Source organism: Molossus molossus, unplaced genomic scaffold (genome assembly GCF_014108415.1).
Source record: "Molossus molossus isolate mMolMol1 unplaced genomic scaffold, mMolMol1.p scaffold_m16_p_6, whole genome shotgun sequence".
NCBI classification, from domain to species: Eukaryota; Metazoa; Chordata; class Mammalia; order Chiroptera; family Molossidae; genus Molossus; species Molossus molossus.
The window spans coordinates 105,864,714-105,891,070 of record NW_023425399.1 but is presented as its reverse complement, the minus strand read 5'-3'; the positions used below and the strand labels follow the sequence as shown (position 1 = coordinate 105,891,070).

Genomic DNA, 26,357 nt, shown 5'->3' with positions numbered 1-26,357 from the left:
ATGCTTTAAAAAAGGATAAGTAAAGGCATAAAATAGGCCCAATATTTTGTAGATTACTGGAACACAGCCAGCGTAAGCAGACATGTTAACCAGATTGGGCTTTAGTAAGTCCGAACGGCTGATAGTCTGGGAACGTCTGTGCGAGGACAACTGTGAGCGAGGAAGAATCAGGGCGCATGGAACTCTACAACAGCTACCCACTCATGGCTAACTCTGAGCTAGGCCCCCAACATCACCATCATGGGGACCCTTGGGAACACAGCCCCCGACTACATAGGTTTAGAGGAGCCTGAGACAGCTCCGACGTGAAACAGGACAGGCGCGGGTGCTACACAAAGGACTTCCAGGCTGGGAAGCCCACACACAGGCTACTGAGAAAGACAACCAGCCCTTTTGGTAAAAAGCTAGTTATTGAAGGCGGGGAAAAGAAGTTGAAATTCAAGTGCCAGTGGGTAGGGATTGGGGGGCGAGGAGGAGAATAAAATATAAAATAAACTCAATTTCCCAGGTCTGCTAAAAATGGCCTCGCATGGAAACCCAGAATCCACAGAATTAGGGCTAGAGAGCCTGAGGGGTCATATTATTTTATTGTACCAACAAAACATAAAAATAATGGCAGCAGCTACACTCTCTCAAAATCCCCTTCCCCATGAATTCCCTGAACCCCACAGAGGCGGGCACCCCCAAGCTGATGGCACAGGTGATGGGCAGCCAAGGCCCCAGGTGTCATGACCGCTTTAGGGATGCCAACAGCTGGGACACGAAGGAGGTCTCAAGTGATGCGAATATAAATGAGAAGTGAAGAAGCACGCGGTCCTCCCCGGACAGTAAGAACACTCGCTATCTCGGCATTTCCCAAGCGCTTCCCTTGAGATGCAAAGGTCAACATCTCTTCAAAAACCAAAAAGACTTCCTAACAGAATCGTGTGTGTGTTGTATACACATTTTATATGACACAAAAGGATGCTCGTGGGTTCAAAAAACAGCTTTTTTTTGCCATCCTGGAAGAGATCAACAACCATGCCTCAGCTACAATGAACTGATTGGTTGGACTCGGGTAGAAAACAACCTGACACTTCTTTTTTTTTTTTTTGGTACGTGCCCCTAAGTGGGAACCGAACCCGGACTCTTTGGTCCGCAGACTGATGCTCCAACCGCGGAGCCAAACCGGCCAGGGCAACCTGACACTTCTTTAAGGTGTGTTCGTTCTTGCTACAAACAAGCCAGTGCTTTGTCCTGTAAAAGACACAAACATACTCCTACACACAATACTTCGAGCTGCTTCCCTAGCAGAAGCAATGGACAGATCCAAGGCCTCCTGTAATCTTTCCTCCATCGTCTGGTGGCCTCCAGCAGGCATCCACGGCCCGCCCCCGGTAGGGACAAATGACACCATTGCAGGATGTCTGGCCACAAGGGATCTTCCCATTGACAGGACTTAGTGCCTCTTCCAGGTGTTACTAAGGGATGAGAGCAGGGTGGACAGAGCTTTGCTTCCGGGCTCGGGGTCTCAGACCTTATTCCTGATGGATGGTGGGCACCCTGCCTTCATACAAGGCCACGCTTTATAAACAGACTTCTGCAGGGACTTTGCTCTGTGCGTGGATTCGGGGGAGATGTTGGCCTGATCTTTCCACGCTCTGGTTTAGAGCACGCAGGCTGAGGGGTGCAGGAGTACGGTTTTCATTAGTCTCCACCGTTCCGACCAGTTTTTCTTCTTTTTTCACTATGGGGCTCCAATCTAAGAAAAGCTACGTTGGCCTCACATTTGTTCTCTTTACAAAAATGAAGCAAATCCCAACTCGAGACAGATTTTAAGTTGAAAATCATCTTTATCATTCCCTCGATCTCTTCGTCTTTTGTCCAGATCAACAGGAGATCTGGAGTGTGCCCTGGACAGTGAGAACTCGGGGCAGGGCTTTGTTCAGAAGCCAGCAGCTGGGCCAGCCCGAAGAGCCGTCGCTGCGGGAGTTTCCAGTTGTTACCTGAAGGATTTTCAATGACGGCAGCAGCAACAAAATGCTGTTGTAACAAATTAAAAATTTAAACCAGCAAATCAGTCAGTAACAAGCATCTGGGAAGAAAGGAACAACTGGAAATTCACACTGGGTTTCATTCAGCGACCATGCCGGCAGTCAATAAAGCCGGGGCTATTTAAAATAAAACCTGCCCAGCTGCAATTACTCTGCAGTTGTGGCGTGCAAGGCTGTGAAAAGGTTAGGGGATTTGATTACTAAGCTAGTTCAAATTACTAAAATCATAGCTTATGTTGGCAAGCCACAGTGGCTCCATACACTAATCCACCTACTTTTATTCTATTTACCCCCTATTTCTGGAGCTCCCATTCCTGGCGGAGGATTTGTAGAATTGGGTTCTATGTCAACGAGGAGAAAAAGACTTACAAGCCGATCTCCATGAGTCTGTTTCCCCCAAAGCTGCCTATCTCTTCCTCTCATCTTGGCTAGAAACCTGTAATGTGATCTGCAGACTCAAGGTGAGTCAAACGAAGCTATGTGTTATTATATGCCTTAGAGGTAGTTACGAGCGTAAAGAATGTCACCAGGATCTAAATGATAAATTCTCCTAGCAAGCCAACTCCTTTACTTTAAGTACTTCTCACTAAGGGATGTTTGCAAATGTGTGATAACATTTTTGGTTATCACTACGGTGGGGGAGGGAGAGAAATGGTGGTTATTCGGTGGTAGGAACCAAGGATGTTACAAGTGTCCTGCAATAAAAGGCAGAGTCACAGCCCTGCTGCCAATGCCGAGAATGTCCTCATGGAGATGGGCTGTGCCATGACCCATCCATAGGATTTGAGAGAGAGAGGGCCGTCTACATAATCTCATCTGATTCTCAAGGGACTGAACCAACATGGCCTTGTAGGTAAAGTGTAAATGACAGTCCAGGTCATTTTGGTCCCAGGCTCTTCATGAACACTATGCTGTTGTTCTAACAACTGGACACACTCGTGTCTTCACTGGAAATGGGGATCTGAAGCACATGTTGTTCGCTGCTGATCTGAGACCAAAGATCTAGGGGCCACTGACCATCCCCAAACTCAGCCAGCTTTCACGCCACGTCAGTTCTAAGCATGTGGCATAAACACAAGGAGGACTGAGTTCAACTCCACACCTAGGCCACTGGTTGGGGACATTAGGGACTGTGAGAAAACCAAGCCTTCTGCAGCATCGGAAATAGTCAGAAACAAGAGAACCCAGTCCAGGTCAAACATAGGTGTACAGGTTAGTGGTGGGAAAATACCACTGACTCTTAAAGGAACTGGGTGCTACATTAAGTGAGCCACCATGAATTCAGCTAAAACTTGCACTGACAGAGGAATGCAAAGATATGCACATTCCCCTTTTCTGTTGTCAATCCTCACCCAGGGATATTTTTCCACTGACTTTTTTTTTTTTTTTTTTGGTAGAGTGGGAGGGAAGAGAGGGAGGAAGATGGAGAAGGAGAGAGAGAGACATTGATGTGAGAGACACTGACTGGTTGTCTCCTGCACAACCCCAACTGGGGCAGGGGTCAAACCCGCAACCGAGCTAGGTGCTCTTGACCTGACTTGAACTCGAGACTCTCTGGTCTGCAGGCCGACACTCTAACCATGGGCACATTCACTTTTAATTAATCTCACATCTTGTCCAAGTTCATACCACACAGGTTCTTTCTCACGTGGAGGAGCAGTATGAGAAGAAAAGTCAAATTTGACAAAACGTTCACCAAAAAGAGCTGTCAAATTTACACCCCAAGTCCTTCAGCACACCTCCTCCCTGACAATTAAAGGTGTGGAATGCAGCCCAGAGAAGTCAAATACTGATCTGAGGTGAACGGTACAAGCTGAAGGGACAAATCAAACAAAGACGGGCAATGGTGATAAAAACGCAAAAAGAAACTGACAAAAAATGATGTTGAAAGATCGGAATTCCTATGACGCCAGCATGAGATGGAAAGCAGTCACACAACGTCCCAGCAACACGAAGCACGGCCTTCCCCCAAATTCGGTGAACGGTCAAAGCCTTCCAGGGGTGCTCCGGAGAAAAGGCATCGGCCGGGCACCAGCTGGCCCTCACCTGCACCCTCTCGCACCCGCTCCCACCGGCCCGCGGGCAGAATCCTGAAGCAGACTGAGAAGACCCTCTGGGGACCCGCTTGGGCGTCAGTGACATTTCTCGACAAGAACCATGAGTACAGAGTGAGGAGATGAAGGAATCAACGCCAGACCTCACGATGAAAATGGAGCCAAGTAAAAGCAGCAGCCTTACCCACGTTGTAGTCTTTGTGTTATGGTCAATGAAGAAGGGCCGGCCGTTGGGCGCGATCCTCATTTCCCAGCCGGGCGGCAGGAAGCTCTGTGTGACTTTGTGTTGTGGTTTGGGGGAGTTGTAAGGTGATGGCTGTGGGGACTGAGGATTGGAAAGGGTATCTTTCACAGCCCGGCGTATGGGTGAATCCTTGGCACCCTAAGGAACAATAATGAGCGTTAGAACGCGTACGTGTGCTATTCCAGGTGTGTCCAAATGTACCTGGGCATCCTGAATGCTCCTGTTTGGAGGGGGACAATGCTCCCAAGAAACCGGTTTCTCTCACTTGTTTACTTTTAAATCCAACTTTAAAGTTTTTCTATCGGTTAAACACATAACATTAATTACTTAAAAGCACCATCCTTCCATAGCCACTGGATATATACTCTGCTGAGAGTTATGGATGGAGACTTCACAGAGGGTGGAGAAAATGTGCCCCTATTCTTATGAGCTCACAGTCTAGTGAAGAATGGACTGGCAATTTGCAGAGCACAGAAAGAAACCCCTAACCCACTAAAGACAACCTCCTGGGCTCGTATAGTTACCCATGACGATTATATCACAGTTTGGAGGCAAAGTATCATCCATTCCCACTTATCAGCATTTAAGCCCAGGGCACAGAGAATCCACAGCTACCTCGAGGCCACAGTCAAGTTTAGAACTGGAACGTTGGTGCTCTCGCTTCTCTAACTGACCGGTGATGGTAAGGGATGGCACTTGACACACACGCGCACACACGCGCGCAGAACACACGCAGATGCCCAGCAATGACTGAGAGATGCAGATACGCATCAGAGACACGTTTGCCCACACAGTGACAGACCGAAAGGTCAAAAGGAAAAGAAATGATCCAAGCCACAGCTATGATTTAAAACTTAATGTAAGCACTGGGATTTGAAAGAGTTATTATGCATGTCTAATGAGGTCGCAGGCAAGAAGGAGCGAAACACAACGAGAATGGAGAAAGTTCTGCAAAGAGGGGCCCACAGGTCCAGTGCCCGTCGCGAGGGCCTCGGCCACAGGAGAATGAGACTCAGGAGCGAGTCCGGGGAAGCAGAACAGAGAAGCATGGGGTAAAGCTACGTGAGGACACCCTTCACCACGGACACAACGACCGGCGGACAGGAAGGCGGCTGCGAAACAGGTCCAGGTGCAGAGAGAAGAGAGGAGGAGGAGTCACAGGATAGACGGGAGCCCAGCCAGACGAGCCTTCTCACCTCCAGTGGGGCGGACAAAGTTACTGTTGGCGAACTGAGGCTACGAGGCCGGCGGATCTGAGGCTCGATTAGGTGGTTGTTACTGTTTGTGGTGGATCCAGAAGCACCATCTTCTGCGAGCTACATTGGAGCAAAAACAAGTTAGCTTCGGTGAGGACCTCCCCGTGTGTGGCTGGAGCGCGGACCCAAACAACAACACAGCCAGCGGTAATGAGAGGTCTGGCCTCTTTAAAGCATGGAGGAAATGATTAAACATAATAATGGGGGGGGGATGGGGAAACACATTCAAGGGAAATAAAAATGAATCACTAGCCCGGCATGAAAAGGAGCCTCAGGGAAGGGGGGAAGGGGGGGGGAGAGACTCCACACACTGTCCTACCTTGAAAACATCTTTCCCGTCACATTTAGAAAAATATATCTAGGGGAAGACTGATCTGAGGACCAAATGCTTCCTGAGGCATATATGCTACGTAAAAGAAGGCATTTTCTTTGTGAAAAAGAAAATGTCCAGAACGCGGGTTCCCGGGACAAGACAGAAACAGCAGCAGCACGGAGCTCACGGACATTTCCGCTTGGACTGCCTGCAGCTTCAGCTGCACGGAGGTCTGCGTACCTGCATGATAGGCCGAGTCCAGGTTGTGGTGCGATTGTTATGATTGACATAGTATGTGCGTCCCTTAGCATCCTTTCTTTCTTCCCAGCCTGAAGGGAGGCCCGGCGTGGTGTGTACGTAGGCCACTGAGGGCTGTTTGTGTGAGAAATCATCATTATTCAATGCAGTGGTTTTCTGACCTGTTCAATAAAGCAATGTACACCCAGAGAAGTCTTTCTTTCTCCGGACAAAGTAATTCTATTTGTACCCAAAAACGCGAGTGTCCGGAAAACAGCAGATTTCCAGTAGCTTCAAATCTACTGTGGAATGAACCCCTATGGAGTCCAAAGTCTTACAGAACTCAGTTTGAACGCCCCCAAGTCTTCAATATAAAGGTTGCAGCTAATATGATAAGGACAGAGAAAAATACAACAATGTCTTTTAGGTACTAAATTTTACTGTCAAACTATGCAGAGCTGAAAGGTATTTCAACGGTCAAACATCACTGTCAAGGACAGGACTGCTCTGAATGGTTCCCCCTCAATGAAGCTGCCTCAGGATACTCGCCAAGCTCATCCCTAAATTCTTCATCAGCTCAGGGCCCTTGCATTCTTCCTTCAGGGGGAAAATATCCAGAGCTCCTTCTCCAGGAGGTCCGCATTCACACCAATGGCATATAATCAAGAGGACCAACCAGGACACCCCAACTGCCCACACTCAGGAAGCCACGTGGCCAGCTGAGGCCCGACTTCCCAGGCCTGGTAGCCGAGGCTGCACTGACCCTGTCTGCCCATGCGGAGCTGGTCTCTGCAAAGGACGAAGGAAGCAAGGCAATGTCCGGGTTGAGAGACCTGTCCAGTTACAGCGACTATATTAGATAGCCCAAATCAGATCGAGAAAGGATTCCCGAGACACTTCTGCTTGTAAGAAGCAGTCTGAGGAATGTAGTCGGGGTGGAGAACTCAGGATAGCAAGGATGCTTCAGTGACTCAAGGAAGCCACGAGACGGACACCTGAGGGCAGGGCTGTCTCAAAAGGAAGTGCCAGGGGCTGCGTATCAGATCTGGGAAAGGGGTGCTACTCTAAGGGAGGGGTCTCAGAAACAAGAAGCCAACCACAGGTATCCAGGTTCCCAGGAGACTGCAAACGGAGCAAGAGCCCAATCATTACTCGGGGTACGATAGGAAGCCAGGTCTTGCTGGGTACCACCTCCCCTAATTAGGATCTTCTTAGCCTCCAGATGTTTGACCGGCAGTCATTTTCTTGATATTAGGCCGAGGCGTACATCTCTTAGCCCAGCTTCTCCCTGTGCTCATCCCCTCTTCTGTGTTCTCTACCAACAACATTGCTTGGCAGAGAGGGTCACATCAGAGGGTCCCCAACCCACTGCAGGACCCTGGAGTAGCATGATCAAAGATGCTACCATGTTATTTGGGGACTTCAGTTAATGAGGCTCAGTGTTCTACTTCATGAGCTCAATAGCACATTCCAGAGAAGAACTAATTGTAGCCATGAAGCAGCTGCCTCAATGGTTAGTTCTAAAACATGTTTACCAGGCGAGGCAAGATAATTGGCAAGGAAACTTTCTGCTAAAACTGCAGCAACTATTTCCTTGACATTTTCCCAGATAAAGTCCCGAAGGGCCTCATCATGGTTAATTCCAAGACTCTGACCACACAGCATCCTGTACCTTGGTGTGGGATTCAACAAGCGTGGAAGAAACCCCAACATGGAGACTTGATCCTTCTGTGAGTATTTCAGACGAATCCGTACAATCTGAAGCTCTCTCCTCCCCTCCTCGAGGAGGCGCTACAGAAAAGGGTTTCTGCCAGTCTGCTTTCGCCCGGGCACCACAACACGCCTCTGCCAAACCAAGGCAGAACTCAAGTTGTTCCCTACGTCAGCGGTCGCTTCGTCTGGGCGGCAAGGTGCGTGCTGCCGGCTCTGGTCCACAGGATGACCAATGTTCTGGCTGAATGGAGCCTACATGGAATCTGATGCTCTTCTTGTTCCCCACTGAGTTATTTTTTGGGAGAGGCACTGAGATAGGCCCTCAGAAAACTCTGATCTGGAAACCTGAAGGGCTGTCTCACAGCTGTAACATCCCTGGAAAGGACACTTATGAGGAGCCTGATACACTGAAATAGTGTGGCCGTGTCGTGGGCAATCTCAGAACTGAGTTCTCAAGCTGCAGGACTCCCAGCACAGTGTCCCAGCACTGGTTCTTGTCATAGATCCACCGTTAATAGGGCTGATCAGATTATGGAAAATTAGGAGTGTAGCAGAGAACACGAATTTGATTAAAATGTTCACTGCACCTTCTAATGAGAACTGAATTGGTGAGTCATACGGAGTTCCATTCAGGCAAGATAGTGTTATGAAAATGTTTCTTTATAGATTTCTTTCCACATGACCATGGAGAACCTGTGCTGGGTTCCACCTGTCACTCGAAACACTGCCTCCCACCACCCGCCACCCGCCGCCAAGGAGGGGCAGGATGGGCCAGCCCTGGGCTGAAATCTGGCTCTACTGCCGTGTGCGCGTGTGCACACACGCATTTCAGTCCACCTTAGGAAACAAATTAATCGGTCAAGAGACAAGTTAAAACTGCTAGTAAGCTTAATTTAACATTTCACCGCTTTTCATGGAAGACGCTATTGCGTTTCATAATGCCGAATCGCCATCTCGCAAGCTTCAGAGTGGCTCCATTTATTTCATTAAAATGAAGGACTCAATGAGGTTTAAACTATAAAAGTTTCAATAGGCGTTTACAGATGATAAACGTTTGGCACCATCACCGACGACCCAAGATTCGCGCAAACTCTGCCATTCCAGCCACCTGGGTTTATTTTAGAGTCTGTAGAGCGAAGACCAAAAGGACTGTGCTATGCCTCTTGCTGGATCTCAGAGAGGGCTCGTGCTTGGCTAAAAGTGTACTTATCTGTGGTGAACCAAAGGGGTGTGGTTCTGCAGGTGAGAATCAGGATGCGCTTGTTACACTATAGAAATAACCACTGCCAAGGAAGGACGGGGGACCGGGTGGTTAATGCAACATGGTGTGCAGGACAAAATGGGTGGGACAGGGGGCTGAATGCTCATCAGTGTGGGAAAATTATATGAACTGGTGCATTCACGTTACTGAATATTATGTAATTATTAACATGTCCCAAGGAATGGCCGTAAATGAAAAATATCAAGTTGCTAGCTGATGTGTACATGAGATCCCTTCTGTGTGTGTGTGTGTGTGTGTGTGTGTGTGTGTGTACACAGGCATGTTTGTGAGAGCAGAACACAGCTCCACTATAAGAGTGTACCCTTCAGTGTGTGGCTGACACAGAGGAGGAGGGGACAGGGTGTAAGAGGGAAAAGACACTTTGGGAGACGGAACTGAAAAAGAGAAAGTAAAGGTGCCCGCGACAGGGATGAAGGAAAAGAAGCAGATGTGATAATTTCAAAGCTGCTGGAATTCCCAATGTAGCCATAACATAAGTTGGCTTATTGCAGTCACAAGATGACCAGGCACACAGAGCATGAGAGTAGGTAAGACATTTAGGAACTACTCCAGCGGCCAGTCCTTAAAAATAAAAACACAAGAACAAATTCCTATGTCTGATTCATTGGTGGGGGAGGGGAGAGTCCTGGCAAAAAGAGGACCAAGGCAATGGCCACAGGGTCCTCATTCAGGTGATCACTTTGCCCTGCCAGGAAGCCCTTCCCATGGAGCCCAGCACTCTCACAGTCTACCCCATCACTCAACATCATAGCCACCACCACACTCCGTAAGAAGAGCAGGTTCCAAGGCCACTACAACACAAAAGCGGATGGAAGAGGACACTCATTAGCACGAAATTCTACTACATGTATCATGAGATGATCTGCTCCACCTTGCAGCTCTGTTGCCATGGAAACTTCTAGTGCACGGTAGGAAATGTGCCGGTTCATTTGGAAGTTCATGGCTTCTACTGGATGCTGAGCCTGGCCCACCTAACACACGACTTTCACAAAAATTACTGCGGCTCAGTAGCTTCACAATGAGGCTGATTTTTGCTGATAGCAAATTTGACCTTTCTGTGTGCAATGCTGACTGAGCCTTAAATTCTAACACTGTAACTACATTGTTCCTTTAAATCACCAACACCCTGCAGAAAATCAGCAACTGCCTATGTATTTAAAGATGTTTTCAAGTAATAAGCAGTTAAACATAACAAAGGTGAAACGATAAGAAAAATTCTTCAAATAGTTATAGCAGCTCCAAGCATAAGCTATAAATTAGCCTATATTCAGGGATTAAATAGAAAACAAGCAATTAAGATACATGGACAAATCCATTATTTAAAATAATGAATAACAATAACAGATACTTGGCTTAGAGAAACACATTTTTTCTAGACCTTTCAAACTTCTTAAATACACTCCCTCCCCTCCCACTCCCCAAGTACATGAATACTCATTCAGTCCTGTGAGGAGAGTCCCTGGTAGCAGAGAAAGGTCACTGGGTCAAGCTCAGGATACAGAAAATCTAACTCAGCACTTAAAATGTGGTGCAGAAAACACACAAGAGAGAGAGTTCTGTGTACAACTAAAAATCCACTTGTACAATCGTATTCGGTTCCTGGGGCTCCCCGATTCTCTTACAACCAAGGTCATTTACCCAAGCATTCTAGCAAACCACAAAAGCTTATCAGAAGTGCGAACACTAAAAAGCAAAAATATATTCTTAATGGTCCAATTAAATGCACTTAACCAAAGCTTGACAGTCTTCCTAATAAAACTAGGAGACAAAATGGTTCAGTTTTACCCAACACCTTCAAACAATGTGAAGTGAAGGGTTGACAATAAGAACCATGTGCATCTCTATGGCACAAAAAAAGCTTATCATATCCAAAAAAGGGAGAGAAAAAATAAAAAAGCATATTCCCCATTACGCATATTAAAACCAACCCACAGTTTTGACATAAAAGTCTGATCAAGGGGATCATTACCGTTGACTCCTCACCACCCGTGACAGTTGATGAGCGCGCTCTCCTAGCTGGGGTACTGGGCTGTTAAATGATAATTTACATCAGTGAAATGCACTTAGGGAGACCACCCATTGCTTATGGAATCATGAATCATGGCTGTCGCAGCCAGTAAGGCAGGTGATATGAATCAGAACCTCTGAAACCCATCCTGTCCAAGTAAAGCTGTGCTATCACTGATGACCAGAAGGAAAAAGGAACCCATCAACCTCCCACTCAGAGATGCCTCAGGCTGCAACCCTGATTTGGCTGAACAATGAGTTGACAACCTCAATAACAATGTGAGATGTCTTGTCAAAAAAAAAAAAAAAAAATTGAAAATCATTAATTTTGTACCCCGCCCCCCATTAAATAATGAGCAGGTTCTTCAATCTGCCAAACTCAAAATTCAAGTAAGAGGCCTGGTGATCAGTGAGTTCACAGCTTCACAGGGCACAAGGAAAGAGGGAGGAGTCATCCATTTCCAGAAAAATAAGCTGTTTGGCAAATAAAATTGACACTGATTTTGAAGAGGAGAGAAAGTGCCATTAATTCATCAAGGAAAATCACAGAATCATTAGGCTGAGGATCCCACTAGCCCATCACAACTGATTATTGCTTTTTGGGGCAGGCCTGGACTGAAACCATCCCAGAAAGGACACTCTGGGTCACGCTTATCAACCAGTTCATTGAATTTAAGGCACACATGAATCCATTCTTTTGACTACTCATTGACTCATTTTGCAAGCATAAAAGACTAAAACCTAGGCAAAAATATCCTTCTGACTTCTGCTGAAGTGTACACAACAGGGAAGACACTATGTTTTCAAAATCTGTAAGTGCACTTTTCCCCACATCACACGTAATAAAGTATTAGTGCTAAAAATGATCAAGGATTTGTAGTCCCTCCGAAAATTGTTTAAGGTCAAATATTAAATTGAACATGCTAATTCCACCTGTCTCTCCCCCTCCCCCCAAAGAAGAAACAAATTCACATAATGTTTATTTTTAGTGTGTACACCAAACATCTCCCAGGGCAGTTCTGGTCTGCCTTCCAACTGGAATGTTCATTTTCATGTATTTCCCATGTTATGAAACACCCGCCACTCTTCCATATTTGCCGTTAGTTATAAACACTGTGGGAGAGTGGAAACAAGTTGGAGCTGATTCTTCAGCCAGCAGAGCTGCCCTTAAAGAGAAGGTCCAGCGGCTGTGTGGGGTTAGGAGTTTAGGCCATTAGTCATGGGAAGCCTTACTCGCTCCCAACCCAGAAGAGTTCTTCCTGATTAAAAGGGTTCAATATTGTCTTAAAATACAGGTCACCAGAGCACAGCCTGAGTGACTAAATCAAGTTTTTAAAATAATGAATTATTAATGCGTGCTTTTAGTTACGCAGTTTAAGGCAAGTGAGCACATCAGAATTGGTATCAATCTGGGGGAAAACTAAGCCATGAAGCCTTTACCATTTCAGAGACTTTGGTGGCCAAAACAACTCTTTGCACTGGAAATCCACTCTCCTTGGGCAATTTGCTAGGGCATATGAATGTCTCACTGATAGATTAAGTGGATTTGCACAGGAAAAACTCTTCCTCAGTAGCCCCAGTGATTTTAAATAGAAGCCGAAAGAGCCAACTGAGGATGGGAAATGAGCGTGGGTTACCGGTGGTAGATGAGCCTGCTCTGCGACCGCGTCGGTGACACTGCACGACCTCAGCCTCGAGGACGGCTCCCTCTGCTGAAGGGGAGGAAAGGACAGGAAGCATCAAGAAAACATTCTCAGAAACCAGTTTCACTGGCTTGCAAAATATACGACTCGATTCTGTTCACCGCATTATGCCACGGAAGGTAATGACATGAAACCTCATCTTTTCAGAGTAATGAGTAATTCTTTCAGGAGTCAAAGTTATCTGCAGTTTTCATTGTCAGTGATTTAAGCAGATTGGAGTTTTGATTGGTCCTATGTTAGAAATAACAGCAAAAATAAGAGAACAAGGTCAAAGCGTGAAAGGGGACTCAACAGGCCACCATAACACACTAGGGTTGCTGGAAAAATGGAAATAAGGACCTGGAAGTCTTACACTCTGCTTTGGGATGCACACTCGAGGTAAATCCTAGTGTGATGTGAATAGAGGAAGAACACTGATATATGGCCACTAAACAATCGCTGACTATTATTTTCACTGACAAAGAACCAATTGGATTCTATGTCCAGAGAAACTCTAATATAATCTTCTGCTACTTCTGAAGGGTCTGGTATGTACAATTTCAGATTCTCAATGGAGATGAAGTTGTACAGATAAGGAATGAGGGGAAATAGTGAGGTTAACCTAATAAATGTAATGTGTAATGTATAATGTTCCTCTCACTTGTTTGCATTCATCTATGAAGTCTTTAAAAAGCCCAACAAATCCAATCAGAGACCACAGCAGATGCCACACACAGAAGCCAGGGATCTATCTAATCAGCAACAGGTTCGGCCATGGGACAAGTGTGTAGCACTTATGATTTTTGATCTTTTGCAATGATAACTAAAATGGGGTAAGGTCAAAGAAAGACTCTGGGGCAGTAAAGAGGGTGGGGGATGATATGTGTTTTTCCACCAGAGTTGCCACGGAGGATTCATTCTTTAGTGAAAGGCCATGCTACTGTTCTAGAACAGAGTGACCCCGAGCCAAACTGGAAAATAGCCCCTTCTCTCTCTTAGGCACTTTTATTTAATAGTTGCACTAAACTCAACACAACCTTAAAATTATTCTGACACTTGCACTTGGATGTTAAAGATATTTTATATAGCTTTAATAATTAAATGCAGGAGCTCCATATAGAAATACTTAGAGATACTAACTTAGTACTCATGCTGAAAATATTATGATTTTTCACTTGGTAGACCAAAGGGGTATAATTTCCATAATTATTGCAGTACTTACTTCCTTTTATAGGTTTTTAATATATGGATTCATTGCTTATATTGTTTCCATAGCAACGGTTTTACCAATTCAAATATCCCATATATGCAAACTCTTTTTTTCCTGCCCGTTTAGTACTAAATTTTCATCTCTGTGGTATCTCTTTCTGAAAAACATTAATAGAATTTTAACATAAAACCACATTAAGTAAGTAATCATTGCTCCTCACACAAATTGGCCAATGGTGTCTTTTAAAATAAAAACACCATAACTGAAGTAGTAAAAATTTTGTGAGGATTTACTTGCTTTTACATTTTATGCAGTCCTCCTATCCATTTACATTTTATGTGACTGTAATAAGGACTATTTTTCTAGAATGCCATTTTTGGTGACATCACAACTATCTTTACTACAGAACAACTTTAAGTTCAATTTCTCAGAAAACTGAGACCGCATTTGTTCTTAATTTAATACACAAGCAGGCATTTTCCCTGGGCTTTTTCTGCACAGTTTTGTATGGTCAAACACAGAAATCTTTATGGCTGGTTCTACTGCTTCTCATCAGGGCTTAGCCCCATCTGAAGCTTCTAGAAAGAGTGTCCTTAAATGTTGAGAAACCAAATTCAAGTGCTACTCCAATGTCAGTGTCCCGATTCCACAACCCTTCACAAGAATTGGTTTTCTGGGATACAGATGTTTTCTATCTCCCATCTGAACTTTGTCTTGGAGGGGTCCTCAAAGACTACGCATGCCTTCCTCTGTGACATGAGAATGGTAAGGTATGCAGAGTGTGACTGAAGAGGACTGACTGGGAGGCCCAACGTCTCCCCGGTCCCAACATGAAAAGCCACCTTTGTGATGAAACACTACGCATGAGCCTTTGGCTGAGAGAAGAAATTCTCTAAGGTCAAGGCTGATAATTACAGAAGTCATGAACTCTTATTCTCTTGGAATCAAGAAAGATCCTCACCTGCGTGGGCTATTTTTGGTATAGTCCTTCTCCTAGGTTAGAAGGAACTTTGGAAAAGGTCAGAGTTATCTGGGAGCTGGAAGACCCCTGGTCATTATCTGCATACAAGACTCTCTTAAAGCAACAAAAAATGATAAAATATGTGCTTCACTTCTCACTCAAACAGGACGATTACTTACAATCAAAGAACCAAACTGCTCCCCATTGGAGTCTGGGGTGATCTGAAGCCTTCTGCTCAATTCCTCGGACAGCTCTTGAGGGCTGGTCCGAGACACAGGGGAGGACGGCGGTGGGGGCAGCGCCAGACTGAGCGAGTCTCCAGCGATGGTCGCTTCTTCGGAAATGGTCTCCCAAGGCTGTCAAGGCATGAGACACTGAGGTAAATGCTAGGAACAAGGGATCCTTTGTCCCCTCCCCAACAATAACCATTATCATAACTATAATTAACATTTATTGAGCACTTAGGGGGCAAACAATCTTCTCAATAACGATGAGAAAGATATGACTACTACCCTAATTAACAGATGTGGAAACTGAGGCACAGAAGGAGACTTGCCGAAGGTAACAGAGCTAGGAAGTGGCAGGAGCAGGTCTTGAGCCAAGGAAGCCTGGTTCCAGGGGCTGAGCTCTTAACCACTTTATAACACCACCTCTCTGAGCTGTGACTTACTTCTAGCACTTGTCACCAAATGCATGAGTTAAAAAAAAATCTCAGGAATTCATTGATTTCCATGGATTTTCTTCTACTCTAACTGCTGAGGATTCACAGTGAAAACAGCTATGATCTGTAATTAAACACTGGTATAAAGTACCTTTCAGTAAATGTTTTATGGAATCATTAATTTTGCTTTTCCAGTTTTGATCACTGGAACATTTTGTAAAGGATCTTCTTCCTAACATAATACCTTTAATGGATTTCTAGTAAGTAAACAGAGTTCTTAAGGCAACATGGAAGTTATGATAATTTATTAATTTGTTCTTCAATTCATAACCCTACCCCACCCCTGGCCCAGTAATTTACCATCAACATTTCAGGGGAAAATGATAAACATTTCTATTCAGCCAAATTTGTATTGGCTTGGTAATAAATCTCTTTTGTGATGTCCAAAGTATTTAGTAAACACTTGTATTTGGTACCCAAACAAGTTATAGGGGTCACTCAACTGAAATTACAGAATAAAAGAAATCTTTAAGATTCTCCTATAAAAAATGGCATTCCCTTTTGTAATGATATAGATACATGTGTTCGTCAAACATGGCTTTAATAAGCACTTTCTAAATCAATATCCTGGTGGTTGTCAATTAGTATGAGACCTTGAGACAGTATTTATGGAGAAAAGTAATCACAGCACAGAATGAAGCTGGGGACACAGAAAGGAGGGGGCGCAGAGTCCGGGGCAGCGGGGTGCGGTACCTCAGGGCCTTCCCCGCCCTCGGAGGCCTCGGGCTCCAGGTCCTCGCTGATGTGCCGGCGGGAGCGGAAGCGCCGGTGCGCCGCCTCCTGGTTGATCTGCCGGATGTTGCTGTCCGCCTCGGAGGACACGTCCCTGCGGGCAGGGCATGGAGACAGGACACCCAGTATTGGTAAGTGGCCCTTCAACATGAGTCCAGCGCTCACCCAGGGCCTCACACCTACTCCAGTGCCAGTGCTCTTAGGTTCAACCAACTGTGACAATGAGAATTCTTCCACCATATTTTGGCCAAAGTACAGTTCTAGGTTCCTCTCCAGCAAATAAATCCAGCTTTGAAGTCTACCCATCACAGCATTTTGGGTGTCTTTCACGCATATACATCAAACGTCCTGTCGTACTTAAGAAGGAAGAGAAATGGAAGCCGCAGTGATGTCAGGCCTGACTGTCCTAGGAGTCCAGCAAAGACAAGGGAGCACCTCTGGTCGTTAACAATGGACAGAAGAGTGCATAGTGCAAATTCAAAGCTGGGAGGGGGGGAGGGCAGTGCTCCTGACCCAATGAATTTTTTCAGCTGCTGTGGATCTCATTTTGACAGAATCTCAGAATCAGGACCATGCTTTTCTGCCATGTGGCTACTTTTAAACATTCAAACACTGGGCGACAATCGCCCAAGTCAACCGCGATTTGAAGAACACTGCTATTTCACACGATTTCTCTGGTCATATAACTACCTTGCTTAGTGCAGGATCTGAAAGCATTGATTCTACCTTGAAAATTTTTGCAGGCAATTACAGGCCATGATCCTTTGGGAGAAATACTACTTGGAGGCTTTTAGAGTAGAAGTTTAAATGTCAAAATGTTTCTCAGAGAAAATTTGCAGATTCTTTTGATAAGACACTATAATCAGTTGACAAAAGTGATGTCACAATATTTCAAAATATGTGAAAACATTACATCAGACTACCTGAAATATAGTATAAATCATGGGGCCTTGTTACAGGTTTTAAACCACAGGTTTTAAACATTTGAATACAGTCTCAAACGAACAAATGCTACATCCCAATTAAGAGCCTGCTGGGCCCATGAACAGGGAATTGTTTGCAACTAGCAGCCCATGTGCAAATAAATGGCTCTTTAATGCCAGGTTCGGAGATGGTCCAAGTGCTTCCAGTGGACATCTTTACACTATTAACTACTGGCAAAGAGGATAGGATGAAGGCTAGCTTTCACTTAATCCATATTAAAATACTTTCTTGTTATGAAAATCTAAACTAATGAAGTTTAACTGTATCTGTGCACTCAATACACAAACTCTTGAACTCTAACAGAAATACATATCCTGCATATTTTATAGTAATATTAAAGTATAACTAGATTAAAACTACCACACTAAATAGAGATACCTTCAGAAGAAACAGACAATTATGGCCTTAAAGAATATAATTAAAATCAAAGGGATACACAAGTATAACAATACAATTTCTGAAACCACCAAAACAGAATGGTAACAAATGACACTACTGGATATGTCAGAAAATGTAATGTTGCTATTTGCGATTTTATGTTGCTACAGTTACTATTACATGACATTCATTTCTTAAACACATAATGATTATAAAAAGTGATTATAAGGTATTACAAAACTCACAAAAATTAATGATCAGAATGATCAAAATACCTTAATATGTAAAATATTCCAGTAATGTCTAAAAAGGCAAAGGAAACTTTACATTATCCACTTTCACTTAAAAAAAGAATTTTTTTCATTGAATTTAGAGAGAGAGGAAAGGAAGAGAGAGACAGAAATATCAATGAGAGAGACAGAAACACCCATGAGAGAGAACATCAACTGGCCACCTCCTGCGTGCCCCCACTGGGGATCGAGCCCACAACCTGGGCATGTGCCCTGACTGGGAATCGAACCAGTGACCTGTTGGTGCCTGGGATGACGCCCAACCAACTGAGCCACACAGGCCAGGCTCCTCTTTCACTTTTTATTGAGGATGAAAGCAACATCACTTTATAATGACTGGCTTTACTTAAAAATATTTTATATATGACTGTCATTAACGTTTAAATCTTCCCTTGAAACATCAGTCATCACGTATTCGGTCAACACGGAATGACTCACGTTTGGGTGCTAGCTATGTGCCAGGTCCTAACACCTACTTGAATTGTTACAGGAACTTCTGAGAGGCTGAAAAAAATAAGGTTCTCATTATTAAGTCTGCGTTTTGTATCTCTCAGAAGTCCACAAAATTATATTATTTTGGAAGAACTGATTTTTTCTTTAAAAAGGGGCATTTAAAACCAACTATGCCAATCTTCCTTACCCAACATGCTCAAATAACTAGCAATCTGTATGAACCAGAAACCACCAAGTAGCGTAAGGAAGCAAGATACCGCTGATGTTGAAATTCCAAACATGAGCTTTTCTGGTCTTTAGTGATAAAATGAAAATGTTCACACCACGGAGGCCTTTGTATCTAATTAAACAGTTGAACGAGAGGGTTTGGAATGAAAGCTGCTGAAACCGACTGGAAGTTTAAATGGTCACTAATGGCCAGATGAACATGTATAAATATTCCTAATCTGACAGATTAAAACAGAAAATGGTTTTATTTTAAGGGGCAAGAAAAGTAATTAAGAAATGGCTATTTCAATTTTCTTCAGTCACTAATTTCACATATGTATTCTTCATTGACCTTCATGGGAAATGCAAATGAATCAAGACAAGGACAGCCACAGATGCATCGAGTTCAGTGCTAACTGAGATGGGTGTGTCCGATCACTGACGATCACACACGTCAGTGACTCTGACACTGACTGAACTGCTGCTAAGATGGGGAGACGCATGAAGTGTTTCAGAAAGAGAGCTAAAAACACAAACTGAAAATACGTTGAGTTTACCAAGTTCATCTTCATTTATCATCTTAGTGTAATTCCTCTCCGTCTTTAAAAATTGTAGCTTTTGTAGTAAAAAGTTTAGTTTATGTTTAAATAGGAAAAGGACAGCTCTAAAATTCGGGGTGTTTTAAAAGCCACCACTGGACAGGAGGGGCTGGGTGTCCTCTCTGGTCACCTCTGTCCTAACGCACTGCGTGGATGGTGCAGGAGGCCATGTGCCTCGAATCACTTTCAGCGGTGACTCGCGTGGAGTCGGTCATTGAGTTCAAGGCACTGGCTGAGCTCCGACTCTGAGCCAGGTGCAAAGGGGAGCTCTGTGAGTAAGCAGGTGCAGTCGCTGCCCCCGCAGGGAGTCAGAATATTCTGTGCTCTTTGCCAGGCGGGGAGTGAGGCTCCCCCAGAGGAAGGTGCAGTAGGCTCAGGTGGCTGGGGGAAGGGCCATGTTTTAGTTTTATTTTGCTTTCATGGGGGGACGGGGGTGCTAGCACAACCTAGGAACCAAAAGGAGGAGAGTAACGACAAAGCGGCTTGCATGATGGAGCCACTGCGGTGCACTGCAGGCCTGTGACTGTGGTGGGGAGTCCGGAAGAGGTAGGGTGGCGACCAACCCTGTAAGATCAGCCAGAGGGCACAGAGAATTTTTTCAGGGTGAACATTTTTCAGGGGGTTGAAGTTTGAGGCACAAGGCTCCAGTAAACAGGGTAAGAAATGAGAGCCACTGGGAGAGTCTTAATTCTTGCTTAGCACATGGTAATCAGTAATCACTACTGATTTTCTCAGATACAGCCTTTTAATAAAGACACTTCTTAGTATCAATTTTCCTCTGAAGAGTACTGGAGTAGTCTGTGAAAACTGATTTATGAAAACAAGTATTTTTGAATTAAAACAATTACTTAATTCTGAAAGGCTTGAGGGCTTCTGGCCAAGCCAAATAAAGTTTCAGGGAAAGAACCCCAAGTTCTCAAACAGTTCAAAAGGGAAAGAGAGGTCACTGTGGAAACCCAGTCCTTCCTTATCTACCTTCTCTCTTGCCTTCTAGAGGTCACGCCTGCTGGAGCGGAGCCAGTCCTCTGGTTCCGCCCAGAGTTCTGTTGATGTCCCTCCTGGCTCCACCCCTCCTTGGAGCACAGCTACCTCCCGGACGGGGACGGTCACGTCACCAGCTTCTCCCCGAACTACTTGTAAACCTGAACTAGGATGAAGGACTGCACTTGCCCAAGTTGCTTTTCTGGACTACTGGTCTGCAGCTACGTCTTCTGTCTGGGTCTAGTTCTTCGGGAAACTGCCACTAAAGATGGTATGTTTAGAAAAACATACGAGAAATGCTTTCTCAGTAATTCCCTCATTAGCTTCACAACTCTGTGAAGTAGAACAAGGTGCAATTACCACCATTTATGCCCCAAATGGAGACTTCAGTTTACACGATCGTAATTAACGAAGGTGGAATTCGCTGTAGACGTATAGGTCATTAGTATTTCTTCCTTTGTGAGTTGCCGGTGGTCCTGTTCTACAGAGGACACATGACACTCTGGTCCCCACAGAGTGCCATGTTGTAAGACACTTTCTTATGATGTTTAGCAAAGGCAGCTTACAGTGTTTTGCTTACTGTATCATTACCAAGATTATTCTGATCACTATATGTAACCAAGTCCAAGGTGAGTCCATTCTTTAAAAACTACAACTATACCTAGAGTAGTCAACTGGCTTATACTAGTTTGAACAGCTATGACAATTAATCAAAGGGAAATAGTAATACAATACAATAAAATTTAAAAAAATCACTGTATCATTTTCACGGGGGGGGGGGGGGATTACAACAAAAGAGTTCAGCATCAACCCAATGTTTGGGTGTTTTTGCTGTGCTGGGAACAAGGAGCTGATGTCCACGCTGGGCAGTCCAAAGCTGGCAGAGGACAGGTGATCCAAGAACCCACCTGGGGGTTCAGGAAGGACTGGCTATGCGTTGCTGCGGATTCCGCAAGCTCTGGCTCTAAACCACAAAACCCAGACCAAACTTCTTGGCCCCTATCCCACCCAGAGTTTATGCAGAATATCCTTGCAATTTCTACAGAGGAAAAGGTTATCGACAATGCCGTCCATCACACTGCTAATCTACTTACTTCCAAAATATCATCAGCAAATTTCCGTCAGAGTTTGGGGTTAAGGAGAAAAGTATCTAACCTGATACGCTTGGCCTTTAGTACATATTGCAAATTATATGATTCAGTGATAGTTACGTCCTTACCTTGGCTGCTAGGGAACTTGTGATTGCTACAATAATTTTTTCTTTTCCTTCTTTTAATACTTTGTTTTTACCTTTTATTGCATATTAATAGTTTTAGGTCATGCTGTATACTGTGATTAGAAAACAAGCTACTTTGGATCCTTTTTTAGAGTAGCTGAGGTTTAAGTAGTATTTATTTGCTATCATCAAACTAAAAACTGCCAAGTAAACAAAACAGTAATCAGTGCACTGCCTCCCTGAGGCTGGGGAGGGACTGGAATAAATAGTAATATTAATTCTGAGTTTGCAACCCTCCCGTGTGTTCTGAATTATATCAAAGGGGCAATGTATCAATTTCCCAAAAAGGGAAAACTAAAATTTTTGAGACGGTTTCCAAGTCAAATAATTAAAGGGGAGGAAAAACTTCCAAAATCTTCAGGAAAAGAGAAAACTGCAAGGCCAATGTGCTTGCTGTTTTCCAGTCTGGGTTAGTGAGAAGAGGAAGCTGACGAAGAGAGAAATGATATGATCACCAAGCAAAAGGTAAATCTGGGGAACGTTACGTAACCTCTGCTTTGTATCTCATGAATCTACACGAAGAAGACAGACAAAGTAAATGACTTCATAAAATAGCAGATCGTGATCTAAGGCAAAAGTGTCCTTGTCGTAGGCAGATTCCGCCAGGCGGCCACGCTCCTGACCTCAGTGCAGAGGAGCCCCGGGTACCACCCGGCCACCTGCTCACAACCCGGCTGCACGTCCCCCTTGTCCCAGGACGGCCACGTTCGGCTCACCTCCCGCGGACGGTGAGCGTCTGCTCCGGGCCACCCTGCGTACTCACATCAGGCTCGGCCGGTGCCACTGAGTGCTCCGGTTGTTGTGGTTCACATAGTAGGTCCGACCTAAATTGTCCACTTTTTCTTCCCAGCCCGGGGGCAGAGGGGGCGGAGGAAGCTCCTCCTGGTGCTGAGAAGCCGAGTCGTTCGAGTCCACGACTTCCCACCCGTGCTGCGGAACAAGATCAGGAAGGTCATGAGGGGGCTGCTTCAGAGGCGAGGAAGACGGGCACCGTGTCCCTGCTGCGCGGCTCTCTGGCTCTTGCAGTGGCTTCATGAGCTACATGAAGAAATTCCCAAAAAGGGGCCAAAAAAATCCCAAAACACAATTCTAGAGGGGTCTTAAAATATCGTAAGGTGACCGTCTCAGAAGGAGCAGCAGAGGGCTGGGGACGCGCTGTCCGCTGCGCTTCTGAGTCACGTTCCACCTCTCACCTTCCCTGTCCGTTACTCTGACCCCAAGGCCTCCAGGGCTGTGCAAAGCCAGGGCAGGGACACGGGTCGTGTTCCAGCTGCCGTCCTCCCCACACCTGCCCCAGGGAAAGGGGAAGACATGTCGTACTGCGGGTTCTAACAGAAGTCACAGCACGAGGGACCAGGAGGTGGGGGCTCGATTGTTCCCGGGAGACGGCACGGAGGCCGGCTTGGGGCGAAGCTCTCGCTCTGCTCCCAGCACGGCCACGGGAGCCGGAGAAGCCTGGACGCAGGGCGCCCTCCTAGACCGTCCCCACTGGCTGGGGCTACAGCAACAAGCTTCACGGGACCAGAGTTACATTTATGCAACACATATTTCCGGCATTAAGTATTCCTTCCTAACATCCCCCAGTAAAGTCACTGGAAAATTAAGTAATTCACGGGTTACGGCAGTTGGAAGGTTAGAAGAGTGTAAAAAAACTCTCTGGATTTGAGATGGAAATCTGTTGATGTCCTTGTGAAATCTTAACAGTCATGACTGTCTACCACCCACGACAGCCCTCCTCACAGACGAAAGCTCACAGATGAAATACTGCCTGGAAATCCGACCTCCTGGTCCGAGGGAGGTTCGGTGGACGGGCCCATGCGGTCACATATCACGTCTGTGCAACAGCTGCACACAGATGTGCACGCAAGGCACAGGAGGCCTTGTTTAGCGGACACCGTCAGGCTGAGAAGAGACTCGCAGAACAGCACAGCCTAAGGGTGCTGAGCAGGTACGACGGGTCCCAGGGTACAGGCACGTGACCGGCAAGTTAAAAGGCACCCGGCCTGGAGGGAAAGATAATGCCTCTGGACGGCTAACTGGTTCGGGGGGCAGCCTTCCTGATGCGGGCTGTCACCTGCGGGCCGAGTGAGGAGAAGCCTGGGACAGAGTCCCTGGATCGTTCTATCCACGTGGAAGCGACTCCAAGTGCTAGGAGTTTACAGAGCTGGCAGCCCGCAGCAGTGAGGGAATTAAAGGTGTGAGGGGACCTTCACACGGGGTGCGGCCCGCCCGAAAATACGGGATTAGCATCCGATGAAGAGAAACCTCTTCCATTATGAGGGTTATAACAGGGTGACAACGGAAGATGAAAAGTTCATCTCTTTTACTCAAAACACACCCACCTGTAGATGATCAAAGACAGATTCACGGGCACTTTTAAGTTTTTTTGTATCTAAGCTTTATAGACTTTTATTTCCTTGAGTAATACAGTCTTAAGGTGAAAGGTTTGCACGGGCGCAGGCAGGGAAGAGCGCGCAAGGCCCGGGCGGCGCTCACCTCCATGTCGTCCCTCTGCTCACCGCTGTCTTCATCCTGACCTCCGTTCTTCGGCATGTAGGCCATCTTCAGGCGCAGAAATCCCTTAACCCGAGACTTATGACTGCGGGACAGAAGGAAACTGGTTATAGAGGACAGGACCTGATTTACATCTGCCATACTTACGATGACTCTGGAAAAAGCTGAAAGACGGAAAGTCGTGGAATCTCCCTCAGAGAAAACCAGTACCCGAGGCCTAAAAAGAACACCCGCCCCAAGGCCTCACCTTCTTGGTCTGAGGAGAAAGTCCTTAAATGTGTACGGTCGCTCCATGGTTGGGTCTTCTGTCTGCAGGGAGAAAGAGTAAGTTTCAAAACTCCTGAAAGTCTGTATTGTTAGGTACACCAAACCGGATGGGAGAGAGCACGTTTTCATTTCGGATGTGGGGATGGAGAAGACAGTCGGTTCCTCAACCAGTAACTGGACAATTCATGAACCATTTTATAGGTCACGGAACTTTCTCCACCCAAGAGCCACTAGGTGTCACTCTCAACATCCGTTTTGGGGAGCCAACCCCCACCCTTAGACAAATGACAAAATGAGGGTGGTCAGTGCTAAGTGTAACTCCTGACTGCAGGGTGGAGGCCTCAACCCCACACGCTGATCAGCGTCGAGAACCAGTGGCCTCCTGTGCCTTCCTGTTGCTGTTTGCCAAGAAACCGCAAGATGGATTCCCAGGAAAAGACGCAGGTCCAGTCTGTGAAGGCACTTTTACGTCGTCAGCCTAAGACAATAGAAAGACTGTCCCCTCCCCGGAGATGGTCCTAGGGGGCACCAGCAGCCTGCCTTGTGCTGCTGCTCAGTTTCCAAAGCTGTGGATGTAATCGTCACATTTATCCATTTGTCAAACAAACCAAAGATTGTGCCAAATCAGTTGGTCAAAGCAAGTAGGAAATCAGAAAAATAAATGTTACTATTCCATCAATTTTTAAATACTATGTGTAGTAAAAGTCTCAAAAACCGAGTCTCCAATGAAACACAATTTAGAATATTTACTTCTGTAACAAGAGAAACCACAACAATTATTTTTAGTGTCAGAGGGGTGTGTGTGTAAGCCTTTATATTTGAAATGTTATGTGTGTCATTCCTTGCTCTAAACTCCTGATGGCTTCTCCCTTTGCTCACAATAAACTGAAAGTTCTTTTCTTTTTAAAAATTTTTTTGCTTTATTGATTTGAGAGAGAGAGGAAAAGAGGGGAAGAAAGAGAGAGAGAAACATCAATGAGAGAGAACAATGACTGGCCTCCTCCTGCATGCCCCCCACTGGGGATCAGGCCCACAACCTGGGCATGTGTCCTGACCAGGAATCGAACTGGCAACCTCTTGGTGCATGCACCCATGCTCAACCACTGAGCCACACTGGCCGGGCTAAAAATTCTTTTCTATGGCCTACAAGGTCAAAGAGGATCTGGCTCTTAGTGACCTACAACCTCACTCTGAGCCAGTCTCTATGGTCACGCCTTCTCCAACTGTCCTCTTCTGTGCTGTGCACACATCTCATCCAATCCCGCCCTCGCTGGGTCTTCTGGGACAGCTCCAGAGGCCTCAGTGGCCTCCACTTTGTCAGCCAGGTCTGAGACCAAGGGTCACATCTTCACACGTGGCAGCCTCCCCTTATCACCTTCTAGGAACAACATTCTGACTTACTGCCCCCTTTCACTATCTGAAACTGTCCTTGTCATTTATTTGTTTACTAGTTTATCACCCACCACTTCCAGAATGTAAGCTCAGATCAGAGACTTGGATTTGCTCACCACTGTATCTTTGGTGCCAAGAACATTGCTGGGCACGAAGGAGCCACCTGGGCAAGTCGCTGATTGATTCCTCTGATCTACAGTGAACCTTGGAGGCCATGAACACTCACCATCCCTGAAGTAAGTCAATGACATGCTTCTCTATTCGGCTCTCACTAAGGCAGTCAAGATTGGGGCTCACGATGGTTTCAGAGGTGTGGCCCACTGCGAGATGAACGGGAAGATGCTGACAGGCAGAGAACTGGGAGGAAGGCTAGTTCAAAATGAGGAAATGAACAGCACGAACAGGGTAAGAGGCAGGCACGGATCTTGGAGCAGTGGAGAGCCGGAGAGTGAACCGGAAAACCACAGAGCTTGGGGGAACTCTGACAAATGAGACTGCCCATCACTATGTAGTTTAAGTGACAAACACCACACAAATCAGGACACAGATCTCCTAGGCCCGGGGCCTGGCT

General features: G+C 45.7%; 1 protein-coding gene across 2 annotated transcripts in view; it reads right to left on the bottom strand.

Moving 5' to 3' along the window:
- NEDD4L (NEDD4 like E3 ubiquitin protein ligase) overlaps positions 1–26,357 on the bottom strand; it is a 308,882-nt gene that overhangs the window by 42,963 nt on the left and 239,562 nt on the right. Inside the window, exons 6-15 of one of the 2 annotated variants that reach the window (XM_036244391.1) lie at positions 24,375–24,436; positions 24,110–24,212; positions 22,377–22,543; positions 16,407–16,539; positions 15,172–15,348; positions 12,777–12,851; positions 11,102–11,161; positions 6,141–6,272; positions 5,528–5,647; positions 4,272–4,469 (exon numbers count right to left, since the gene is read on the bottom strand). In XM_036244391.1, the coding sequence (XP_036100284.1) occupies positions 4,272–4,469; positions 5,528–5,647; positions 6,141–6,272; positions 11,102–11,161; positions 12,777–12,851; positions 15,172–15,348; positions 16,407–16,539; positions 22,377–22,543; positions 24,110–24,212; positions 24,375–24,421 (1,212 nt within the window). In that variant the 5' untranslated portion in view covers positions 24,422–24,436. The remainder of the gene's footprint in view (positions 1–4,271; positions 4,470–5,527; positions 5,648–6,140; positions 6,273–11,101; positions 11,162–12,776; positions 12,852–15,171; positions 15,349–16,406; positions 16,540–22,376; positions 22,544–24,109; positions 24,213–24,374; positions 24,437–26,357) is intronic. The other variant, XM_036244390.1, reaches the window with a different exon arrangement.